Source organism: Electrophorus electricus, chromosome 19 (assembly GCF_013358815.1).
Source record: "Electrophorus electricus isolate fEleEle1 chromosome 19, fEleEle1.pri, whole genome shotgun sequence".
Classification (NCBI taxonomy): domain Eukaryota; kingdom Metazoa; phylum Chordata; class Actinopteri; order Gymnotiformes; family Gymnotidae; genus Electrophorus; species Electrophorus electricus.
This window is the reverse complement of record NC_049553.1, coordinates 14,912,091-14,937,899: the sequence shown is the minus strand read 5'-3', so window position 1 is coordinate 14,937,899 and position 25,809 is coordinate 14,912,091. Positions and strand designations below refer to the sequence as shown.

General features: G+C 44.4%; 1 protein-coding gene across 1 annotated transcript in view; it reads left to right on the top strand.

The window, feature by feature from the left end:
• Window positions 1-25,803, top strand: part of pth1r (parathyroid hormone 1 receptor) — a 48,618-nt gene extending 22,815 nt beyond the window's left edge. The window contains exons 2-13 of the mRNA XM_035519674.1: window positions 6,658-6,760; window positions 13,505-13,615; window positions 14,436-14,557; window positions 15,599-15,693; window positions 19,139-19,325; window positions 20,353-20,506; window positions 22,024-22,084; window positions 22,571-22,637; window positions 22,829-22,923; window positions 23,381-23,522; window positions 23,641-23,682; window positions 25,459-25,803. Coding sequence (XP_035375567.1) covers window positions 6,658-6,760; window positions 13,505-13,615; window positions 14,436-14,557; window positions 15,599-15,693; window positions 19,139-19,325; window positions 20,353-20,506; window positions 22,024-22,084; window positions 22,571-22,637; window positions 22,829-22,923; window positions 23,381-23,522; window positions 23,641-23,682; window positions 25,459-25,794 — 1,515 coding nt within the window. The 3' untranslated portion in view covers window positions 25,795-25,803. The remainder of the gene's footprint in view (window positions 1-6,657; window positions 6,761-13,504; window positions 13,616-14,435; window positions 14,558-15,598; window positions 15,694-19,138; window positions 19,326-20,352; window positions 20,507-22,023; window positions 22,085-22,570; window positions 22,638-22,828; window positions 22,924-23,380; window positions 23,523-23,640; window positions 23,683-25,458) is intronic.
• Window positions 25,804-25,809: the final 6 nt, after the last annotated feature.

The following is a 25,809-nucleotide window of genomic DNA, read 5'->3' as shown; positions in this document are numbered from 1 at the left end:
AGGCCCTTCCTGTTCGTGAAGGAACTCAGTGTGGCGGTGACACGACAGCTTGGCCTCAGAAACCTCTGTCACTTAAACCTAAATGGAGCAAGCTCAATATTGTTGGAGATATTTAGGGATTTACTTTTAAAAAGACTTTCACTTTTGTTTTCTTTTTCTCTCCTTTTTTTGGAAAACAAACAAAGCTGTGCTACATCGTTCGGATAGAGCGTGCTTGGCCCAAAAACTTTGTGGTGTAGAGCAGGGATATTTATGTACTGTGTGTAATTTTCTCATTTACCCCCTGGCTCACTGCCAGCAGAGATTAACAAAAACAAGACTGTGCTTTGAATGAAAAAGTGCAAGTGAGAATAGAACACACTCTCATTCTCCTGGGGGGGGGGGGGGGGGGGGTTTCAAAAATAATTGTGAGGTGAGGAATAATTACCCATGATTCTCCTTTGGGGAAGACTTCATCCAAGGTCACGCTTTGTATCTGTACAGAGCCACGAGGCTGTGACGGGTTGGGTTTTTGGCTGAGGTTGCCAGGTGTGGCACTTTGGTGTTGGGGGCGTCATTCCCACAGAAGGAGGTCTGTTGGCCAGACGTGTGGTAGGTTTGCAGCTGTCAGTCCACAGAGCCCCGGTTGCGCTCTGCTTCAGGTTAACCGTCCCTCAGTAACAAAGCCAAGCTTGGGAGCGTGCCATCGCGATGCTCGACCGGGGAAGCTGGGATCAGCCCCGTCAGACGCTCTCGGAACATGCTGGAAACGGCTTTCTGCAAACTGAGTTTTCTGTGAGTTTTAACAAGACTTCCTAATTAAATTTAGCCCTTGATGTAAATCATGTGACACTGTAACTAATGCCATCTGTCATACACAAGCTCTTTAACTGTGTCTTTCCTGGTAAGCATGACAGTGTGTCAGAAACTCAACAGAGGTGAGGAATGTCATAGTGACCTTCTCTCTTCTTTTGTTTTGACAAACCCGGCTGTAGTGTGCTGCCTGCCATTTTGGATCTCACTGCATCCTTGTGACCCCAAGTAAAAAAAAAAAGATATGTTTATTACCATGAAGTGGTCAGAGGTCAACAAGCCCCACCCCACAGGTCAGCAGCTGAAGCAATGTTTTCTCCACACACATCTCCAAAAGCCGTCTTAAGCATGTTTATGTTAAACAAGCATTAGGTCTTTCGGCAGCAGGTCCAGGATCAGGCTCTGCACATTGCTCCAGCTCAGTGCCTGTCGGCAACAGGTCCAGGGTCAGTCTCTGCATGCCGCTCCGTGCCTCGCTCCAGCTCGGCACCTGTTGGCAGCAGGTCCAGGGTCAATCTCTGCGCGCCATGCCATGCCTCACTCCAACGCAGCCCCTGTCGGCAGCAGGTCCAGGGTCAGTCTCTGCACGCGGCTCCGTGCCTCTGTCCAGCGCCTGGGCTCAAATAACTTTTTTTCTTCTTTTTTTTAAAATTCTGTCCAAATTCGGCTGTGGTTTCCCGGTTGTCGCTGAACCAGCACCTGCGCAGCGTCACATTGGTTCAGAGCTAATTTTGATGTCATTTATCTTTGCCTCTTTGGCGAGTTTTCTGGAACATTCTATATTGGCCCAAGCAGCACCGTCAAACAAGTTTGTTTCTGTGGCATGTTTGCTCATAGTGAAATGTTGTTCCATTTGTGGTTGTTTGCTGTGAGTAGCCATAAATGTCTTGCCTCTGTGCTCACTTTCCTGGGCCTCGTTTTCAAACTGGGGAGAAAAGAAGCTCCTGACAGGTTGAATGTTCTGATGGCAGATGATGTAGTCTCAGGAAGGCTGGATATTTGAGCTTCAGTTATACGTTTGGAAAAACCGCTTTGGGCACAGAGCCGTAATCCCCGACCCCGCGGTGGTGGGGTGGGGGGGCCAGCGTGGTCCTATGATACTCTGTTTCGTGGCCAGTAATGGAGAGGTTATTTGAAGCAGGCTGTAATTGCCACTAAAGCTGCAGAGGTTTTGGAGACAGCTCTCAGAATAATTATGATCCTTATGAGATTTGATCAGTCTCCTCTGTAGCAGCTGACAAAGTGTGTGGGAATGGCAGAAAAGCTGTTTCAGATGGCTGTCCAAAACACCACAAGTGAAGTGTATAGTGTAGTGTATAATACAGTGTAGTGTATAGGGTAGTGTATAATGTAGTGTATAATACAGTGTAGTGTATAGTGCATTGTGTAGTGTATAATACAGTGTAGTGTATAATGTAGTGTATAATACAGTGTAGTGTATAATAGTGTAGTGTATAGTGCATTGTGTAGTGTATAATATAGTGTAGTGTATAATACAGTGTAGTGTATAGTGCATTGTGTAGTGTATAGCGTAGTGTATAATACAGTGTATAATGTAGTGTATAATGTAGTGTAGTGTATAGGGTAGTGTATAATTTAGTTAGTGTATAGTGCATAGTGTACTGTAAAATATAGTGTAGTGTATAATGTAGTGTATAGTGCATTGTGTAGTGTATAATATAGTGTAGTGTATAGTGCATTGTGTAGTGTATAATATAGGGTAGTGTATAGTGCATTGTGTAGTGTATAATATAGGGTAGTGTATAGTGCATTGTGTAGCGTATAATATAGGGTAGTGTATAGTGCATTGTGTAGTGTATAATATAGGGTAGTGTATAGTGCATTGTGTAGTGTATAATATAGGGTAGTGTATAGTGCATTGTGTAGTGTATAATACAGTGTAGTGTATAGTGCATTGTGTAGTGTATAATGTAGTGTATAATACAGTGTATAATGTAGTGTAGTGTATAGGGTAGGGTATAATTTAGTACATAGTGTACTGTAAAATATAGTGTAGTGTATAGTGCATTGTGTAGTGTATAATACAGTGTAGTGTATAGGGTAGTGTATAATTTAGTGTAGTGTATAGTGTGTATAATATAGTGTAGTGTATAGTGCATTGTGTAGTGTATAATATAGTGTAGTGTATAGTGAGCTAAAATCCATCACAGAATTCCTTGCCTCTTCAAGTCTGAATAAACATACAAACAGAAAGATAGACATATAAACAAGGTTAAAAAAAAGAACAAAAACGCATCCTGGGCAGTTAGTTTTAATCATGGCATTTTTGCCAAAAAAATAATTTTTCTTATTTGGTGTTTTACCAGTTGTGTAAAAAGACTTGAGTTGAGTGAAAATCAGGTTTTCTATCTTTGCCCTGATGTTGTTAGTAGTGGCAGGAGAGGGATCCTGTCACAGGTCCTGCTCTGGTTTACACTGGAGCACAGTTTAGCGTCCGTGTCAGGAGGTGTGTGAGTTTGGCTGTTCGTGAGGGTCGGTGTGTTTTTAGCACTGAGGCTGTGATTCCTCAGGCCAAATGTCCAGCCTGTGTGTTCTCTCGTGTGTTTAGGGAATTTTCAACACACACTTGACTGTTTCCATACACACACAGTAGGATCAGTGCGAGACAGCGCAGGCTTTTCAGTGGAGAATACGTAGCCTCACACCTGCGAACCACAGCTATCAAGGGTGTTAAACTGAATCTAAAGAGTTTTGTGATGACAGATGTGATGATGTGAAGTCATCATTGCGAAACCACAGATCCAGTCTCAGCCAGTCACACTCACTTTACATCAGAAGGGCTTTGTTTATGTTCATGGTGATTTTTTTATTTTATTTTATTTTTTAATTTAATAACGCTTTCATTTTGGACCAGCACATTAACAGCAGGGGGTGTCTTCAGCTCAGACCCCTGATCTTTTCCCACTTGGGATGTTCTCCTGCTAACCAGAGCTGCAGCTCCCAAAAGATTTTAAAAGGCTTTCATCACCCTTTAATCGAAACCCAAAACTCAGGACTATACAGAAATTCCTTCCATAATCTTTTTAATATCATTTTTCCCCACTACAGTGCAGATATTAATAAGGTTTTTGATGTAGTTGGGTTCTGATATAACTATGAGCTTTGAGGTGCTGGATTCTGTAGTTCTGTGCTAACTATGAGCTTTGAGGTACTGGGTTCTGTATTATTTCAGCAGTTTAGCACTTCACCAGTCCTTCGTGTCTAGAAACTATATTACGAATTGCAAAAATTCTGCTGTGAAATGCTATTTTAATTTTCATATCCAAACATGGGACGGCAGGAAGTCTCTCAGCCTTTCAGATGTAAAATAAAGGGGGGCTATTCATTATGTTCATTCTGGCTGAGCAAGCCGAGGAAAAGACTGTGTTTTGGATTTCATGAAATGCAGCCTGGCCACCACATGGACCAGAGTGCATTGCACTGACCGACTTGTAAAAAAAACACAAATGGTTTGCAGCTCTCATGCAGTCAATCAATCAACACATCAGTTAAAAAATCACTTAAATACTGATTTTCTGGATTGATTTTTATTTTTTTGTTGTTGTTGATGGCACCTTGCCTGTTGAAGGCATGTTCACACTTCTGAATATGGGAGCGGTTTCCCACTGACAATGATCTGAATAGTTTCTCATTATAAATGTCACTATATAATTAAATTGATACATTTGTTTTTCTTAAAACTACACCATTTACATTACAATTGTCATAAGAATTATACATAATTTCTCTTGCAATGTACAACCTACTTAATAAACTTGTCACATTTTAATCATATTGTGTTCAGTTACTCCTAATTGGGGTATTTATTTAATTGCAATAAAACATATATTGCGCAACTGACCTAGCATCAAGCAAAACGTTTCTTGGACTACAAACATTCAGGACTAAGGAGTAGGTCATTTAGACTTAATTTACTGCATTCATAAAACACTGTTAGTTAGGGATCAAAACCTCTGATGGTGCACCATGTTTATGACGACACTCTGTACTCTGCTGTGTGCACTCACTGACACAGACAGGCAGGGGATCACCGAGCATGAATGTGTAATTTCAAGAATTATTTACACATTTATGCATAAACATGCATTTAAATGTATATTTGAGCATAAACGTGTGTTTGTATTTATTGAGTTTTTTTGAGGTGTGTGTGTGTGTGTGTGTGTGTGAGGAATGGGTCTCGTAACATAATCGAAGATGAGCGCCCTGTGAATCATCCAGCGTGTTAGTATGTGTTTGTATTTTCCTGACTAGTCTGACAACTCGTACATGTGCCTTGACATTTGACCAATAGGATGACTGAGTGCACATATGTAACCATGGTGATGAGAAGGATGGATGCTGCTGCTGTTGGTGATTTTCTCTTATAGTGATTGTGAAACCACCTGATATTACAAAATATCTTGTATCTTCATTTACCAAAGAGCACAATTCCCCAAAGCCAAACAAAAGCTGTCTGCACACAAAGAACCAGCTAGCTAGCTACATTTATGTAATGCTTTTGATATGTTGTTTGTTATCTCTAGTTCTAAGCACTTGTGTGGCCACAATCACTTATGAACTCTCACAAGGACATGAACCGTGATTGGTCGGCGTCAGACATGTAGTGTTGCCAGTCTCCCAACCAAGACATGGCAGGAAGTTATGTCACTATGGTTGCTCTGACACAGTGATCATCGTGAAAGACAAATTATATCATTCTGTCTGAACCTGGCAGAAGGTTTGTCCTTTATCCAAATCATGTTTGTGTTGATTAGAGCTTAAAGTCCTTTTTCCTGTGTGTCAGTACCAGACCTCTAGTTGGAACCAGACCTCAGTCTGAAATCAATACTGTTTTTACTAAGGAACTCCTTGTGGTCTGTCAGCTTGACTGGCCACAGCTGACAGGACTATAGATGTGAAGAGACAGGAGACTGGGGAGGCACTGGAGTCTTTCTCCTCAACTGTATTAACAGGAGACTCTGCGGGTGCTGATGGAGATAACTATTGGATTCTCTGAATAATTGAGCAGGTGGTGGTCTGCAGATAGCGGAGAAAACCTGCGTCGTTACCAGGGCGATGCGATCACTGCTCGGCACTGGTTTGGTTACTGGGCAGGAGTGTAATAACTACATGGCACTGGTTTGGTTACTGGGTACATCTCAGTCCGGTTGCAGGTGCTCAGGTCCCGGCACAGGTGGTCTGGCTCTGGAAAAAATCCAGAGGGAGCTATGCTCATCTGTGGCAGGACTTTAGGGAATAGATATGGAATTTATGTTCCTGGTGTTATACTGAGCTATTCCTTAACCGTCAGACCTGCTGGTTATGACCTTGATACCCTGTGAGACCGAGATGGACTTGATTAAGTGCAGTTCATATTAAGTCAATATAGTTTTTGGAGGCTTATGAAATGTCACGACTGACAGAGATGAACTGGAGAAATCCTGCAGGGTTGGACGGCAGCGTACACTCAACATCTCTGCTCGTCACTGTATCAGCGTACCAAACCACGAGACATTTCAGACAAACGTGGATTAGTGGTTGGGGTCTAATAATGTCATTGCGAACAACAGTGCTGGTTTATTAGTTCTAATTGACCTTTAGTCATGCCGTCTGGTACAAGTTCCAGTCAGCAGTAGTGTGAAGGCAACACAGTGATGGGGTTAAAGTTATCACATCATGGCCTTAGCCTGAATTGCTGTAGACAAAGGAGTGCAATTATACAGATGTGCTGCCAACATGGTTAAGGCACGGCCATGTGAATGAAGAACAGATGTGTGTTCTGTGATCTGTGTATCTTCCAGGAGGATATTATCTCTGTCAGTGTTATTTTGTTTGTGTTTGATTATCCCCCCCTCTGTCCTTCAGGTTGTGTCTGACGACGTCCTGACCAAAGAGGAGCAGATCTACCTGTTGGTCAATGCCAAGAGGAAATGTGAGAGGACAATCAAGTCCCGACACAAAACATCCGGTGAGTTTTCAGCCTGGAAACACCTCTGGCGTGGCGTCTCATGCACGAATGTTTCATGCACGCACGTCTCGCGCGGCTGGAATGCCGGTGCATTCCTCCGTGACCAGACCATTTGGGATTCTCTGTTGGGACGCGTTAGCTGTGTTCGAGGCGGGCTGCACTGGGTTCAGTCCTCTTACAGCTTCTGGTTCTGAACTTCTGATTCTGAGCCTGTGCAGCGGGTCACGTCTGATCTGTCCGCCGGTGAGAAGAAGCGAGCGTAATGGAGCGTGCACTGCGTGTTCCGCTACCCCTTCAGAGAGCGCCAAAGACAGCAAGATCCATTAGCATCTCGTTTAAGAGAGGGAGTGCGTTATTATACGTGGAAGGCGAGGAAACATCTGCCTGTGGGAGGAAGGGATCAAGGTGCTTTCAGCTCCAGGCCTTTCAGTACAGCCCAGCCTTCGTTCCGTCTCATCACAGAAACTTCCAGAACCTTTCCGGCATCGCTGCTTTCTTTTTGAAGAAAACAGCAGGTTCTAGCATGGCATAATGTCTGGTGCGACCTCAACACTGTTTCTTGTCATTTATTGCATACACATGTCTGAGCTGAGGAGTGTGAGAATGCATGGAAGAATGTGTATTTATTTATTCATTTTAGTTACACAGTTAAAGCAACAAAGTCCCTTTTTTATGTACAGTTTGGGAATCGGTGTGGGCGTTTTTATTTCTTCATACTGCAGACATAAACAATGATGTAGCCAGACGGTGCAGGTCACAAGAAAGTGAGCACCACATCCGTGTGTCTTACTGGGCGCGTGTCAGGCAGGAGTTCACGTTCCGGTAGCCACAGCAAGCTTTCCACCCAGTATATTGGCCATCTTCACAAGGAGACTGGCACTGGGAGACTGGCGCAGCCATGCTGCTGCTGTTTCTACCCCAGCGCTAACCACTTGTTTTCAGTTGTTAAGTGGGCATCTTGGGCAGGATGGAGGGCGCTGTGACCACAGCAGTGAGGCTGGTGGGCTCCTACTCAGGCTTCCTACTCAGGCTCCTGTGGAGACAGGACTGGATCTGCCTGCTTGAGTCACGCTGGGGGTTTCCAGTTGGACGAAGCTCATCTCATCACAGGAAGAAGACTGGGGGCCAGAGGCTGGGCCAAAGGTTGCCAGAGATTTCTAAAATGTGACAATGCAGAGTACTTTAACCGTAAAGGTGACACGTCACCGAGACACTTTTGGCACAGTGTTTCTGAACATGGGTATGAACTTAAAGCAGATATGTGCCATATCCATGTCCATCCAGCTATGACACTTCTTCAGGAGTGCCAAACACGTCATACCTAATACACGTCGTCATACCTAATATATATTTACGTTTACATTTATGGCATTTAGCGCACGCTCTTATCCGTTTATTGCCGTTTCATAGAATACATCGTAGTACAGTACAGTAGGTTAGAATCCAACATACCAATGAATTAGAATACTGTAGAAATTCAGGGATCAATGCTGATACCTGGAAGTAAAAATACATAAGGTCTATCTTAGTAGATAAGTGCAATAAACAATAAGTACTAGAGTTTGTTAAACAACATAAACAGAACCCTAGAATAAGTACTAATTTAGTCAGTCAATATGAGAGCAGGGTCAGTTGTCCTTTAAATATTTAAATAACTACATCTGTGAATGCTTATACGTCGTCATGCCTAATGCACTGATTTGCTCAGTCCTTCTCCAATTTGGCAGCAGTAGATCGGAACGCTGCCATCCGTTCAGAGGGCATGGACCGGAATCTGACTGGGAACTCCAGCGCTCTGCAGATATGCTCACATTCTGAAAACACCAGTGCACACGTCTTTTCTCCTGAACTCTGTCAGCTCTAATGCCTTGCGACATCTTTCTGGCAGAGGAGAAACACAGCCCCTCATACCTCTCTCTCTCTCTCTCTCTCTGTGTGTGCTATCCTTTCCATCATTTATTTCCTTCAGCATTTGGGATTATTATTATTATATATTAGCTAATAAGATTATTTTGAAGTATATCTAATTATAGAATTATATGGGCTATGCAAAATTGTTGATCTGCAAAGACTTTTGTAGGACAATTTGCACTGTGATCCCACAGATTTGGATCTTTATTCACAAAAGCCTACTGTGTTAAACATCTGAAATAACTTTTCAACAGAGGAAATGGATTTTCTGTTATCCTTCTGAAGTGTATGGCAGTGTTTCTAAAACTTTACGAGTCTGTGAATGCCGTAATGCAAGGCTGTGCCATCATCCACTGTGTGGTTGCCACAGAAAGTATTCTTAGATATTCTTCCTCAAGTTATTTTATAGCCTGACCACAACGGGAAACCAAAGCAGTATGGAAAAAGGGGAAAATCTTTTTGTTTTTTATTTATTTTTTATTTTTTGTAAACCAGCCATCAGAAGAAGAAGAACATGGTATATTAAATGCATTTTAAAAAGTGCAAGGGAGTCTCAGTTACTGGAGAACACAGTGTTACAGTGCTGTTTTTATGTAGATTACGTAGGGTGCTGTTTTGAGGATGTATAGGGTTTGGGTGGCAGTGCCGATTTGTGGGATGTGCAGGATAACGGTGCTGATTGGTGGGATGTGCAGGATAACGGTGCTGATTGGTGGGATGTGCAGGGTAACAGTGCTGATTGGTGGGATGTGCAGGGTTTGTGTAACAGTGCTGATTGGTGGGATGTGCAGGGTAACAGTGCTGATTGGTGGGATGTGCAGGGTTTGTGTAACAGTGCTGATTGGTGGGATGTGCAGGGTTTGTGTAACTGCTGATTGGTGGGATGTGCAGGGTTTGTGTAACAGTGCTGATTGGTGGGATGTGCAGGATAACGGTGCTGATTGGTGGGATGTGCAGGGTAACAGTGCTGATTGGTGGGATGTGCAGGGTAACAGTGCTGATTGGTGGGATGTGCATGTCAGAGAAGAAAGACCTGTACGGCTGGGTATGATATGTATCACGATACGGTCATTACGATACGGTCATCACAATACGGTAGTACATCAGTCTGTTAGACAAACAATTTTTATTAAGGTAATACTATTATTATTTAATAAGAATAATACATTACTCAAATACTACTACTACTACTACTACTACTATTGTAATTCTTTACCAATAACAATAATAAATAATAACAAGTAAAGACCAATAACGCAACCAATGTGGAGAGCATATATGAAGAGTAATAAAAGTATTCCTGAACACAGCCAATAGCTTCTAACCTCCCACTAGAAGGAACGGATTTAACTCTAAATCTTATTAAAGCTCACAGACGTTGAAACACTTGCAGTTATGATTTCAATTAAATGAACATTTCTCCACCCACTTTACTCCTCTTCAGATTGTAACTGAGCTAGCTACAGCTGCTTTGTCGTGGGAGGAGCCACCTGCTGGACGTGTTAAGTACTGCACTTAAACATGACCATCAGGTTTCACACTGGGTAAAGAATACAAACGTTCTTAAACATCGATATAACCATGACTGTATCGATTTACTCGGTAAGAGTATGTATATCATAATATATCAATATTGAAACTAATTTCTAGTGACCATGATACACTGCGCACATCACACACACTGCACATTATACACACTGCGCACACTGTGCACATTATACACACTGCGCACACTATACACAGCACACAATGCACACACACTGCGCATACACACACTGCAACTATACACGGTATACACACTGCACAAACACACTGCACAAAGTGCTGTTTGCGTGTCTCTGATAGCCAAAGAGCAAAGCAACTGAGGTCACTCCACTCCAGAAGGAGTCTGTCTTGATGTCACATTTGTGTGATCTGACCATATTCTTGAAAAGGTGTGCATTTTTTTCTGGGACATTGTACTGTAAGCCCCGTGCTGTCTCTTCATGAGTCTGAGGTCACAGGTCACATCCTAGCCAGAGTCCTGAGCAGGCTGAGGAGGGGGACGTGGGTGGGAGGAACATTTGGGTGGGTGGGTGACGCCCCTCTGCTGTGCCTCCATCCCTTGGACACCAATCATGCTTGTCCAATAATGCCCTGCAGCTGACTGAGTGGGTGTGGCTATACTTATCTGGTTAGGGAGGAGGCAGGGCGGGGCGGGGCGGGGCGGCCCCTCTTACTCCTCCGTTTGCCTCCAGCATGCGCGCGTGTGTGTTCCTCGTCTCCGTGGCAGAACAGGAACAAGGTCCTCATTGAGAGGGCTCTGGAGGATGCCCGCGTCTGCGGCGAGCCCTCTGCCTCCAGGGCCGAGTGTGAAAATAGCTCCGCGCTCAAATGCTGCGGTCGGCCGGGAAAACAGCACGGTGAGGCGCAAGGAAAAGCTTTCATATAGCAAAAAAAAAAAAAGGGGCCGAAAAACCTGGCCTGTGTGCACACCCTGCTGAAGCCACTGCAGAATTTCCTTTTTTGGGGGGAGAGCAAGAAAAATATTATTTAAAAAACCCAAAATGACTTCATCAATAACCTCAAACTCACCAGATACGATTGTGGAAATATCAGAGCTCTGGAATTCACTGGGGAGGATTGAGTTGAATATGAGATGCGTGGACTGTGCTAGGTGGTTCCATAGTTAACATATTTCCTCAGAGACCCGTCTGGAGACTCACAGTCATTGTTTAAAGGCTGAACACAGAGACGGCACGCGGAGAAACAAACCCGTCTATCCTGCCCACGGGGTCGCCCCGCCCGAGGCAAATTTGGGCCCAGGCTTTGATTTCACCCTTTGAAAATCTTTGATTACAGGAATCAGGAACGTAATGGATCTACAGCAGGGCAAAATGAGTAGTTCTAACCTTAACTAGTTATTTGCGGTGAGTTGGGGGCAGCTGGTTTTAATAACAGTGGCTGGAGGCAAACTGAGAAACATCCCCTGTAGCCAAGAAGCTGTGGGTGAAGGGCAATTGTCTCTCATTATCAAAACCAAGAGAACTACACACAACAGGCATCCAAGAGCGTATAAAAAGTGCAAATGCATCAAAATGAGTTTGCCTCAGTCACTTGGACTGCTGGGATGGACGGCAACAATCAACCCTTTGTCCCTGATGTGTGGTTGGATAATTGTATAGTGTTTTGTCATAAATGTGCAGGCATAGCAGATTCAGTGCACTGTGTATAAGAAGTGTGTGTGTGTGTGTGTGTGTGTGTGTGTGTGTGTGTGTGTGTGTGTGTGTGGGTGGGGAGTAAGGCTGTGTATAATGTATTGGTACAGCATTATATTGTGAATACATTGTGAATACACTGGGGATTCTTTACCCAGTGTGAACGTGATGTTCATGTTTAAGTGCAGTAGTTAACATGTCCAGCAGGTGGCTCCTCCAAAAACACACTCATCTAGAGAACCCACGACAAAGCAGCTGTAGTCAGCCCAGTCGCAATGTAAAGAGGACGTTGGAGTAAAGTGGGTGGAGAAATGTTCATTTAATTGAAATCATAACTGCAAGTGTTTCAACGTCTGTGAGCTTTAATAACATTCAGAGTTAAATCCGTCCCTTCTGGTGGAAGGTTAGAAGCTATTGGCTGTGTTCAGGAATACTTTTATTACTCTTCATGTATGCTCTCCACATTGGTTGTGTTATTGGTCTTTACTTGTTATTATTTTGGTAACATTTCCATTAATAAAAATTGGTTGTGTAACAGCGTATCATATCGTATCATGATGCCAGTATTGTGATGTTATTGGCAATAAGCAGAGGCCTAATGGGGCAGGTGAGAAAGTCCTGCTCACTTCAACATGCTATTCATGGCTGGGGAAGTGGGAGACTAGTGGATTCACTAAAATGAATATCTGTCCCATGTTTAGTAAAGCTGTGTCCTGTGTTGAGGAGTAAATCTCTGCCCTGTGTTCAGTAAAGCCAGGCACTAAAACTGGAATGATGGCTCTATCCATTAACATCAGATTCGCTCATATTTTCAAAGATGGTTGATGATGATAAAACTAGAGCATAATTATATTTACATCTTATCCTAATACTCTGTAATAGGCTACTATGTATTCATTAATGAGGTAGGATTTTTAAAATAATATCTTCGAATAGCGTATGGCTGACCAGTAGAGCAAGACAAAGTAACACAGGTCACAAAGGGAGAGACCAGACAACACAGCTAATGTAAGAAGAAACCAGACAACAGAGGTTATGAAGGGAGAGACCAGACAACAGAGGTTATGAAGGGAGAGACCAGACAACAGAGGTTATGAAGGGAGAGACCAGACAACAGCGGTTATGAAGGGAGAGAGCAGACAACAGAGGTTATGAAGGGAGAGAGCAGACAACAGAGGTTATGAAGGGAGAGAGCAGACAACAGAGGTTATGAAGGGAGAGACCAGACAACAGCGGTTATGAAGGGAGAGACCAGACAACAGCGGTTATGAAGGGAGAGACCAGACAGCACAGGTTATGAAGGGAGAGACCAGACAGCACAGGTTATGAAGGGAGAGAGCAGACAGCACAGGTTATGAAGGGAGAGAGCAGACAGCACAGGTTATGAAGGGAGAGACCAGACAGCACAGGTTATGAAGGGAGCCGGTGGTGTGTGCTTTGTCATGCTCCCTCTACCTTGCTGTCTGCCTCTCTGATCTTCTCACACTTCTCTGTGCTCTTTGGGTCTTTATGTCGTTGTCTATTTGTCTTTAATTCTCTTTGTTAACTGTTTAGTAAATGTGTGTATGTGCACGCATGCGCGGGGGTGTGAGTGCGTTGGCTGGCTCTAAATGCTACCCTCTCTTTTGTGTCTCAGAGGGATTCTGCCTTCCTGAGTGGGATGGCATCGTGTGCTGGCCTGAGGGAGCTCCTGGAAGAACCATCACTACTACCTGTCCAGAGTACATCTACGACTTTAACCACAAAGGTGTGTGTGCAGAGAGAATCAGTCATACATGCGCGCGCACGCACACACCCAAATACAGGCCTGACCCTTGGGAGTCTTAGCGCAAACTTCATGGGGTTTGAATTTACAAAAGGGCCTCAGTGGGTGTCGTAGTGACTTTATTTCCATACGCGAAGAGGATTCCAGCCAACTGCCGTGTACTGTAATCAAAGTTGTAAACAAAGTAGGCAGAAGGTTTCCAGAGAAACAGGACATTTTGGACCGAGGTCCTCCATCAGCCGTGCAGGAGAACACACCATGCTGCACATCACTTCTCTATCTCACTGACTTTGACACAACTCTTCCCTCTACACTGCCCCCTTGTGTCCGTCCAGCTCAGCGCAGTCTTGACATTCCACGAATGCTTCTCATTCCTCTCCCACTTTGGAGACTGAGAGAAAGGAAACGGTGTGTGAATGCACATGCTTTCACAGTTGCCCTGCACCTCTGTGCCGTCAAGGAGAATAACTGCTGGAATGTGCGTCTGTGCGCGCTGCGCTGCAGAAACGACCCGCACTTTGGCAGGTCAGCGCCGATCCTCAGCACACACGCCAGGCTGATTCATTTACTGCAGGTCAAAGTTTCGATCCGCACGGATGACGAGGAGCCCCGTGGGCCATGTCCGTTACCAGCCCATTAGAGTTAAAGGGTCACTGATAGTTGTGTGACCTAAATCTGGTCAGAATGTGAATCATACTGGGTACTAAACTGTATATTATTACAACAGGGTATTATACATTATAATGTATAATATTATAATTGTGTGTGTGTGGGGGTGTGTGTGGGTGTGTGGTGACTCTAGGGAATGCCTACCGGAGATGTGATGTGAATGGAAGCTGGGAACTAGCAGTGAGCAACAAGACCTGGGCAAACTACAGCGAGTGCGCCACATACCTCAGTCATTACAACCAGAACCAGGAGAGAGTAAGAGCATCACACGCACATTTATTCAGCATGTACACATCCTGTTATGGGTTGCAGTCTCTGTTCAGTTATAAATATTGCATGACAAAAATAATTTGCCCACAGAGCATGTTTCTTTCATTGTGGTAGATATGATCAGTAGTCAAAAGACATTTTCCTTAAATTTAAAACACATTTTGTGTGTGTGTGTGTGTGTAAATGTTCAATTCATCACGTCAGTTCAGTTCAGTCCTGTGCAGTGCGGTTCCCATCCATTCTGCTGGGTTCAGTTCATGGTTATAGCAGCCCCTCTGTCTAAGAGGGATACGCCAGTGCGTACACACACACACACACTATGTTCACAGGCAGTTAACAGTTTTGAAGATGGGTGTCTCCATACCTTCCAAACCCCTTTGTTTGTTTAACATATTTTACTTTCAGTTGTTTACTTTGTGTGAAATTCATCTCAGTAAAAATTGCAAGAGCCCCAAAAGGACTCGTTAACATTTAAAAAGAAAAACACTGAAGAACGGGAAGAGCGACAACTAAAAAAGTATTGCTCAAGAAAAGATTCCTGCATTGATTGGGTATCGGCGAACAGTGTGAGAGTATGTGTACAGGGAGTGGTCTGCCGGCCATCAGGAACCTGCCTTGATTTCTGTCTCTGTGTTTTGACCCTCAAACACCAAATTTATGAACCCTACATATGAGACCTTGTGCTGGTGTTACTTCTTTGTCATGCTTTCTTGTACAGGAGAGGAGTGTGTTGTATCATCATAACTCAGTGGCACATGGTCTGTGTGTGCAAGTTTGAATGTGAGAATATGTATGCAAGTGTGCATGTGTTTAAGTGTGTGTGTATGTTTAAATATGTGTGTGTATATGCGATTGTGTGTGCCACACAGGTGAGCCATGCAGGAAAACGGCAAAAGTCATATGAGCATCAAAACCTGCAGGTGTTTTGTTTTGTTTTGTTTTTTGGGGTTTTTTTTGTTTTTTTTGTGTGTGTGTGTAGGGTGGGGGTGTTACAGGTAACCTTGTCTGTGCTGTGGTTACTAACAGGAGGTGTTCGACAGACTGTACCTCATCTATACCATTGGCTACTCCATCTCACTGGGCTCCCTCATGGTGGCTGTGGTCATCTTAGGATACTTTCGGTAAGTTAGGTTTATTCATGGATAGCATCCAAACGCAAATGTATTATATAAAAGTGAAATCTGGAACATCCATTTAAAAATAAAGCTTTCAGAAAGTGTATTTTAACAGATATGGTACCTGTTCATGGTAGGTACAATCGTGTCATTTATCTTGTTTAAGGCTTTCACACTTTGAAAAGAAACCGTGGGCTTGCCAATGATTTTACGTTTGGCGCAGCCGTTAAAAGCCTCCCCAATGGGCCTTGTGTTCTCTCAGATCTGTATAGGCGCTCACGACCTACTTTACTGATTATTTCTGCAGCTTACAAACTTTAGTTAAAACAATCACAGAGTGCTGTTGGTATTTGATTAAGTTACAAATGATGCAAATGAATCTTTTCTCTCTTCACATATTTTTGGGTTATGCTCCACTGAGATATTAATATACTAGATAGAGTATTGATTTAGTTGTAATGGGAGAGTCAGAAGAAAATGACTGTCATTGCTGTGTCAGATGACACCTAACCTTAGCACACTGCCACATACTGACTGGAGCTCAGTGCTTTTTTCATGACATCGGAGAGCATTGGGTGCGTGCTTGGAGCTTGCTAGACCTGAGCCAGCAGAGCTTCTGCACACTGCTACAGGCAATGCACTGGCGTTTCTGTGACGAGGCAACTCGGACTGGCGTATGCATCCAGTTGTGGAGGAAGCAGGTGATGTTAGATGCGTCTCTGGCTACTTGGTTTGCATGGTTGACAGGGCATCCATGTCAGGTGGGCGTGTCAGGTGAGCTGTACATGTATTCCTTAAGAGGCAGCGTGGCTGGTTCTGCCAGGTGTTCCTGTAATCAGATTTTGACAGCAACTACTTTTGGAACATTGACTCAGAGACAAGTTGGGTACAGTTAGCTGAACTGAAGCTGGTCCTTCTTCCTTACCGTACTTGAGCAGAGTCAAGTGGACACAGTGTTGCATGTCACCTTCACTATCAGCATGACAGGTGATGATGTGGGGTGATATTGGGTGACATGCTCAATAGCTCATTTCCATCTCTAACTAATGCCACCTTCATTATTTATCCAATCTGTTGTATTTCAGTGAAAGGTCAGCGTGTCCTCATGTGCACGCCTTCCTGGCCCAGGGTCTGGCGGGGAGCTCTGTGGGGCAGGATGTGGCTGGAGGTCAGCCCACCGCCGGCAGTGCTCCCTCCCGGCACGGTATGCTCCGAGGATCCCTGCCATTACTTGGTGGGGGGAAAAAAAAACCCCACCTTAACGATGAGCCAAAACATCAGGTCAATAGGCTGCAGGGTGGAATGAAAAGCTAAACTGTGTGTTTTGCGATTTTGCCATGTTAAAATGGGCACTCGGCAGCGAGGCTGCCCGTGCTTCGGCGTGAGCCCTCCTAGTTCGGGAGCACAGGGATCAGAGCCTGGGCGCTGCACTCGTACCGGTAACAGAGCGGCTGCGATACTCACCATATGTGCCAGTGTTGACGATCCACACTCACACATGATTGTGTGCTGGTCGTGGTGATTTGGGTGAGGACTCCTTCTGTCCCATCAGGTTGATTATTTCTGTGGCTGCAACATGTGCACACGACTCCTGCTTGCCTCGGCCGGCTGCAGAAAGATTCAGCTCGGAGAGGAAACCACTTTGGATCTGCCCAGCAAGCCAGATCACTGAGCAGGCCCTCCAGTTCCCAGCTCTCGCATTACGAAGCTTCGCTGTAGCCCTTCGTTTTTGCAGCTAGGTTCGTTCAAAAAGTGCTTGCATACAGGGACCAAGTTTCAGCCTGTCACTCAGACTCACTGAGACAACAAAAAATAATATTTTCACTAAAAAAGATAAAAAGAAGAAATTTAGTAAATAATACAAGTACATCAATAAGTCAATACAATTATAAAAACATCCACAGTTCTCTTAGCACTGATCTAAAGCACTGAGCTAAATTGCTCTAAACTGGCTAACAAGTGTAAAAGTCCTGTAATTAGCTGTCATATGAAAAGCACTCGTCCCGAGCGGCGTTGTAATGTGCAGTGTTTTTAGAGTGAAGTCAGACGAAACAGCCTGAGTGTGGAGGCGTGTGACCTACAGAATGCCACGTGTTAGTATTTCTTCATTATCACACAGAATAGAGGCTGGCTGAAAGATTTCTACAGACCTTTAAAGTGAGGAGACACAGGGAAGAATACCTGCCATCCACATAAAAGTGTAAACAAATCAGGACTGTGAATTGAAACTTGCGGAACCCCATTACGCTTTGTCATAGGCAGTCACACGCCGAGCTCTTGCACCGAGTATAACTTTTAAATCAAGCAAAGACTACAAAGTCTACAAAAGAGGCCTTTGTAAAAGTAGTTTATGGTCATGTTTTTGTTACTAGTGGATAAAAAGAGGAAGACAGTATTGATGTCTAATATTGACTGTTTATCTTTTTACAGAATGCAGTATAACTTAATACAGATGAAGTGCTCAGATCCAAAACTAGGCGTTTTAAAAATGAAGAACAGAGCCAAAGATGCCATTTTATCAAGCGGGTCGTGAGACTGAAAACAGGGGGCTTAGCAATCAGCTTCTGATTACATGATCTTGTTCACAACTGCCTTTCATGCTTTAGACATAAAAACTGAGGGAATATTTAGAACAAAAACATGCATAATGGGTTCAACAACTACATGTGCAACAATCCATAATTCAAAACTGGTTCCAAATTCTCTACACCTCTACGGTTCTGTTTGAACACTAATACTACACAAGTCATCCAGACGCAACATCAAAGAACTCAGAACTGAAAAGACATGACTCAGAGGGATTATACAGAACAACTGATGGTATTCCAACAACAGCACCCTTATGAGAGCAATCAGGGCCTGTGGCCTCATATACACTCCCATCTGCTCATACCACACATTTGTTAAAAAAGTGAGAAGAAACTGACAGTTTAAAGGATCCCACGTCATCTCGCAGTCAACTGAGGGGCTAATGTCTGAATGTGAGAGCAAGAAGCTGTGGAGAGTTTTTGCTGTTTAGCTGATGAATGTGTTAAAGTGAGGGCCCAACTGATCAGGTTCTGGTCACCAGACGCACGGCGGTCCTGATTGGTTCTGAATCGTTTTTTTGGACGTCGTGGAGGGAGGTCACTGCACCAGGCAAGCCCGGATTCTGCACCCCTCCAAACTGAATGCGTTGAGATCTCATTAAGCATCGAGGGATGTGGTCATTACACATGACTGAACATGATTTGAATGTTTCGAGAAGATGTCACCATTATGCTGTTCTGTGTAACAAATATTTTTGGACAAATAACTTTAAGTGGAATAATAATACATTTTGTTGCCATTTTATGTTTTTAAAAACACCTGTTTTTAAACATGTCTTTCTCTTTGCTCCTTTCTCTCTCTCTCTCTCTCTCTCTCTCTCTCTCTCTCTCTCTCTCTCTCTCTCTCCACCCCCCCACCTCAGGCGACTCCACTGCACCAGGAACTACATACACATGCATCTGTTCGTGTCCTTCATGTTGAGGGCCATCAGCATCTTTGTGAAGGACGTAGTGTTGTACTCAGGAGCCGCCCTGGAGGAGGCGGAGCGTATCACCGTGGAGGACCTGAAGTCCATCACAGAGGCTCCGCCCACCAACAAGACCCAGTTTGTACGTCTGTATCTTCATACTAAAAACCTTTAAGCCCTGGTTCACACAGTGGATATGAAGACACACACACACACACACACACACACACACACACACACACAATGCTGAGGAGAACTTACTGGTTATTATAAGTCCTCGGTATAAATAATTATTTTTCTATTGAAAGATAATTTTGTAATGATTCTCCACTGTGACGTACCACAAAGCATCTGAATGATGAAGGACACCTGAGAAGGTCAAGTCCCAGTTCTGCACAACTGTTCTTGTGCAGATCCAGAACGAGTTTCTCAAACATCTTCTCTCCATGTCCAACCCAGCTTCACAAACAAGGGGCATGTGACCTTCAGTTAGCTACATTATGGGGATGTGAAGCCTCTGAAGCTCATTTCTGACAGGGCAGGGCACCTCGTTAACTCAGCCTGCCACCAACAACTGTGCTTAATTAGCATATTATGTGGTGATGAATGCTCGCTTTGCTTTGAGTGTGTATGGAGACATCTCGTGATAGACAAATGAACACAATTACAGGATAAAACGCTTCAGAGGGGGAAATGCGGTTAGACTGCATGAGAGTTCATCTAATCCTTCACCACTTAGGGAGTTTAGCGTGAGAATCCATGCTGGATTGTGGGGGAGTCTGTGTTCATCCAAAACCTTTGGAGAGTACACCACATGTTCACCTCGAAATGTATTAATGAAAAATTTAAACCATTACTCAATAAAATAACCTTAGCATCAGACTCGAGTTGGATTTCAACTGATGAGAGAATATCACTTTTCTTTGTTAGTGACGGCATGCTAATTGCAGGCTAAAATCTAAAATCTAATTTCGTAGAACATTAGCTGGCAGGTCAACTGTCTTTCTTGGGCCTTGTTCTTATCACAGAGACAAAGTTTCTGATTTGGTTCCTGACCAGTAACCCTAACCCCGGAGAAGAATTAATGGTTTAAAAGGACAAGCCAAGTTGTGTATGGAGTCTGTAATGTTTACCTGCTTTGTACTGAGTTGATTTGTTCTCTTGTAAAGGTGGGCTGTAAGGTTGTGGTCACACTCTTCTTGTATTTCCTGGCCACCAACTACTACTGGATCCTAGTGGAGGGTCTGTACCTCCACAGTCTCATCTTCATGACCTTCTTCTCTGACAGGAAGTACCTTTGGGGCTTCACTATGATTGGATGGGGTAAGTCAGGGCAGATGCTCATTGGAGAAAACCGTGCAGTCTGTGACCTTTGCTAAATTAACCATCATTGGGTAATTTAACATTTTATGGTAATGTCAGAATCAGAGAAAACAGGAGTTTGTAAACAGGAGCCCCGATTTATTAGAGGTTAGGTGACAGAACACTTTCTTCTGACTTCAAAGCAAAAGAGTACTCTTGTCATTTTGTCAGAGTGACTAGAAAATTGTGAACGTATGATGATCCACTCTCACCCAGCACTGCTCCTGACAAGGAGGTCTGGGACTACAGTACAGCACACAATACAGAATTATCACCCAAGACATGGGAAAATGCACTCGGCCTCCTTCCATAAGAAAGAGAGTATCTGGTAATTACTGCGGCTCTCTCTACGAGGGACGGCTTGTGCTTTCACCAATCATGGTGATGTAAGGCAAGTGTGAGGTGTGCCATGGAGCTTCAGAACCTCTCAGGCCGCCACCACACCTGCATTGTACACACTGTGCGAGGAGTGTGTGCACAGCGCATACAATGTGGATGCGGTGGGGGCCGCTCACCTCGGGCCCCACCGCTAACAGACACTCCCACACGCGGTCCTGTAGCTGTGCATCTGCGTGTAACGTCAGGAGGCTGGGCAGGATGTGGAGATGAGCCGTGTAGAACACAGTGAGGAAACAAAAGAACCGACAACATCCACGACTAAACGAGAGACTTGTGTGCACTCACGATAACGACACATAACGAGGAGCAGGTGTGATTCACACACACACCCACACACAGATGTCTGGGAGGAGGGGCCGTACTGTGACACTGTGATTGTTTGTGGGGGTTATATATGCCATGTATGTGCTCGTGAGAGAGTGGGACACTAAAAGCAGAGATATACTAAACAAAGCAGTCTACTCATCAAAGTAGAATATGCAATGAAACCGTATATTAATTGAAGCTGAATACTAAAGAAGAGGTGTACTAAACTGTTGGTGCTGTGTTTGGTGCTGTGAGAGTTTGTGCTGTGTTCGGTGCTGTGAGTGTTCTGTGCTGTGTTTGGTGCTGTGAGAGTTTGTGCTGTGTTCGGTACTGTGAGAGTTTGTGCTGTGTTCGGTACTGTGAGTGTTCGTGCTGTGTTTGGTGCTGTGAGAGTTTGTGCTGTGTTTGGTGCTGTGAGAGTTTGTGCTGTGTTTGGTGCTGTGAGAGTTTGTGCTGTGTTTGGTGCTGTGAGAGTTTGTGCTGTGTTTGGTGCTATGAGAGTTTGTGCTGTGTTTGGTGCTGTGAGAGTTTGTGCTGTGTTGTGTTTGGTGCTGTAAGTGTTCTGTGCTGTGTTGTGTTTGGTGCTGTAAGTGTTCTGTGCTGTGTTTGGTGCTGTAAGTGTTCTGTGCTGTGTTCGGTGCTGTAAATGTTCTGTGCTGTGTTCGGTGCTGTAAATGTTCTGTGCTGTGTTCGGTGCTGTAAGTGTTCTGTGCTGTGTTCGGTGCTGTAAGTGTTCTGTGCTGTGAGTGCTTTTGCTGTGTTCTGAACCACAGGTGTGCCAGCCATGTTCGTGACTGTGTGGGCCTGCGTCCGTGCCACTCTCGCCGACACAGAGTGAGTAACAGCAGGTTGTCATGGCAATACCACACAGACACCAAGCCAGCCCTGCCCATCACATACACACCATCCCCGCCCCGCCCCACCCCCATCATGCAGACAACAACCCAGCCCCACCCATCACATACACACCAGCCCCGCCCCCATCATGCAGGCAACAACCCAGCCCCGCCCATCACATACACACCAGCCCCGCCCCCATCATGCAGGCAACAACCCAGCCCCGCCCATCACATCATCAAACAGGTGTCCCTCAGAAAATGCCCACAGTTTCTTGCGATAACAAAAAGAACCTGTCAAGTCTCCCCAGTACTAATGTGACGTATTGTTTGCATAGTCATGGAACGCAGCTGACTCTGATGGGGAACTCTTGACAAACCTCTAGACTTTTGCTGTGTTTGCAGAGAGCTGAGGCCCGCATGGCAGGTGATTAGTGTGTAAATGTGTGTGTGTGTGTGTGTGTGTGTGTGTGTGTGTGTGTAGGTGTTGGGACTTGAGTGCTGGCAGTCTGAAGTGGATCGTCCAGGTCCCCATTCTCACGGCTATTGTGGTGAGTTTATACATCATTCAGTTCAATTGTGGTCTGACGCTGAAATAAACACAATTTCTAAACTTTATTCATTTAAATGGTTAAATTAGATTTTGTACACTTTATGTTTACTGGCAGTATTTTTATTTTACTTGAATTATCTCACAAACTGTGTGTGTGTGTATGCGCATGTGTGTGTCTTGACTGTGCAGGTCAATTTCTTGTTGTTCTTGAACATAATACGAGTTCTGGCGACTAAGCTAAGGGAGAGTAACGCAGGCCGATGTGATAGCCGACAGCAGTACAGGTAAGCCTCTGTCTCTCTCTGTCTCTGATGGGCACCTGAGAGAGAGAACTGACTGCTCTCAGGGGGCGGGAGGGGTGTCTGTCATTAGTGACCGTGAATGTTTGTGTGTGGATAGGGCTATCCTCTGAGTGTTATATACCCAGTGTAACATGAAAACATGTGGTGATTGGCTGCATGTGACAGCCCTTGCCAACCCTGATTGGCAGCTATTATGTAACGGGAGTGAATTACAGGTGGGAACTGGGTATAACTAAAATAGGGGTATTTGGGGAGGTGAAGCTCTTCTCCACACTACAAACATGATTCCTGCAGGTAGATTCCTGGTTTGTTGCTGTATTCATGCTAAGCTTTCATCTGAAATATCATAAAGACTGAACCGAAAATCATGGCTTAACTGTGGTGCTACAGAGAATGTAATTTATTAAGAAACCGTTTTGTTTCTTGTTTTTGTGTGTAGAAAGCTGTTGAAGTCCACACTGGTGCTAATGCCCTTGTTTGGGGTTCATTACATCGTTTTCATGGCCATGCCATACACTGAGGTGTCGGGGGTGCCGTGGCAAATCCAGATGCACTATGAGATGCTCTTCAACTCTTTCCAGGTGTCACAGCTCACTCCTCAACTACAGTCGTGATGGAGATGAACCTCCCACGGGTGCTTATGGAAGATACTGTGTGTTCCTGTGTCTGCTTGCTGAAGTCTCCTTTTTCCTTTTGCAGGGTTTCTTTGTTGCTATTATATACTGCTTTTGCAATGGAGAGGTAAGATAAGCAAGAGCTTGATATTAAGATGAGCTACAGAGACACACTACTGCCTGTAACTCTGTTACTACAGAGACACACTACTGCCTGTAACTCTGTTACTACAGAGACACACTACTGCCTGTAACTCTGTTACTACAGAGACACACTACTGCCTGTAACTCTGTTACTACAGAGACACACTACTGCCTGTAACTCTGTTACTACAGAGACACACTACTGCCTGTAACTCTGTTACTACAGAGACACACTACTGCCTGTAACTCTGTTACTACAGAGACACACTACTGCCTGTAACTCTGTTACTACAGAGACACACTACTGCCTGTAACTCTGTTACTACAGAGACACACTACTGCCTGTAACTCTGTTACTACAGAGACACACTACTGCCTGTAACTCTGTTACTACAGTGACACACTACAGCCTGTAACTCTTACTACAGAGACACACTACTGCCTGTAACTCTGTTACTACAGAGACACACTACTACCTGTAACTCTGTTACTACAGTGACACACTACTACCTGTAACTCTATTACTACAGAGACACACTACTACCTGTAACTCTATTACTACAGAGACACACTAATACCTGTAACTCTGTTACTACAGTGACACACTACTACCTGTAACTCTTACTACAGAGACACACTACTACCTGTAACTCTGTTACTACAGAGACACACGACTGCCTGTAACTCTGTTACTACAGTGACACACTACTACCTGTAACTCTTACTACAGAGACACACTACTACCTGTAACTCTGTTACTACAGAGACACACGACTGCCTGTAACTCTGTTACTACAGAGACACACTACTACCTGTAACTCTGTTACTACAGAGACACACTACTGCCTGTAACTCTGTTACTACAGAGACACACTACTGCCTGTAACTCTGTTACTACAGAGACACACTACTGCCTGTAACTCTGTTACTACAGAGACACACTACTGCCTGTAACTCTGTTACTACAGTGACACAGTACTACCTGTAACTCTTACTACAGAGACACACTACTACCTGTAACTCTTACTACAGAGACACACTACTACCTGTAACTCTATTACTACAGAGGCACACTACTACCTGTAACTCTATTACTACAGTGACACACTACTACCTGTATACCTGTACCTCTTATTAGCTTAATAACTCTTATCATCTTAATTCTTAGGAATGAGGTTGATAAATGTGACAAACGCACCTACAATCACTGGCCACTGTAGTAGTCACACCTATAGCAGGCACACCTGTAATACACACCTGTAATAAAGAGGTAATTTTATACATACACACGTTTTATTAGGTGTGTATATTTTATAGGTGTACAGGTACAAACGTTAAGCCATCCACCTTCTCCTGTGCTCCTCACCACTCAGTTGCTGGTAGTATGGTGGCAGACCATTCTCAGCACAGTGTTAGCACTGACGTGCTTGTTATTGCATGGAGGTTGGCACGAGTGGACCAGTTGCAGCACTGTTGCTGGACGTCTGCCTCCTAACATTGTAATTGTGAGGTAGAGAGTTCAGAAGTGCTGCTCAGAAGTGTCCAGTAGCAAATCTGTGATCAGAGACTGAATCTTGCTGATTCAGGAGCTGTGTGGATCAGGGAATGGCCCAGTAACATGTGCACCTGCGAGGTGTTGGTAATTCTCTAACAGTCCCATAAATCATTAAAGGTTTTCAAGTATGTTGTTTAAGGAATGTTGATGGAAGTGAGTCAGATAATTACTGTCAACTTTAATGTTTTGTTCATTGCTCTGTAGGTACAAGCAGAGATTAAGAAGTCGTGGAGTAGGCGGAGCCTAGCTCTGGATTTTAAGAGGAAGGCTCGCAGCGGCAGTAACACGTACAGTTATGGACCAATGGTGTCTCACACTAGCGTGACCAATGTGACGGCTCGTGGACACCTCACCACGCGGCTCGGGCCTGTCATTGTTAACGGCCATCGGAACCTTCCGGGCTACGTGAAGAACGGCTCAGTCTCAGAGCAGTCCATGCCATCGTCAGGGCAGGAGCTGCACGGCCAGGAGGAGGATCCATCGAAGAACGAGGACAAAGCCACTCCATTGGTGGAGGAGGAGAGGGAAACGGTCATGTGACCCTGGAAGCCTCAG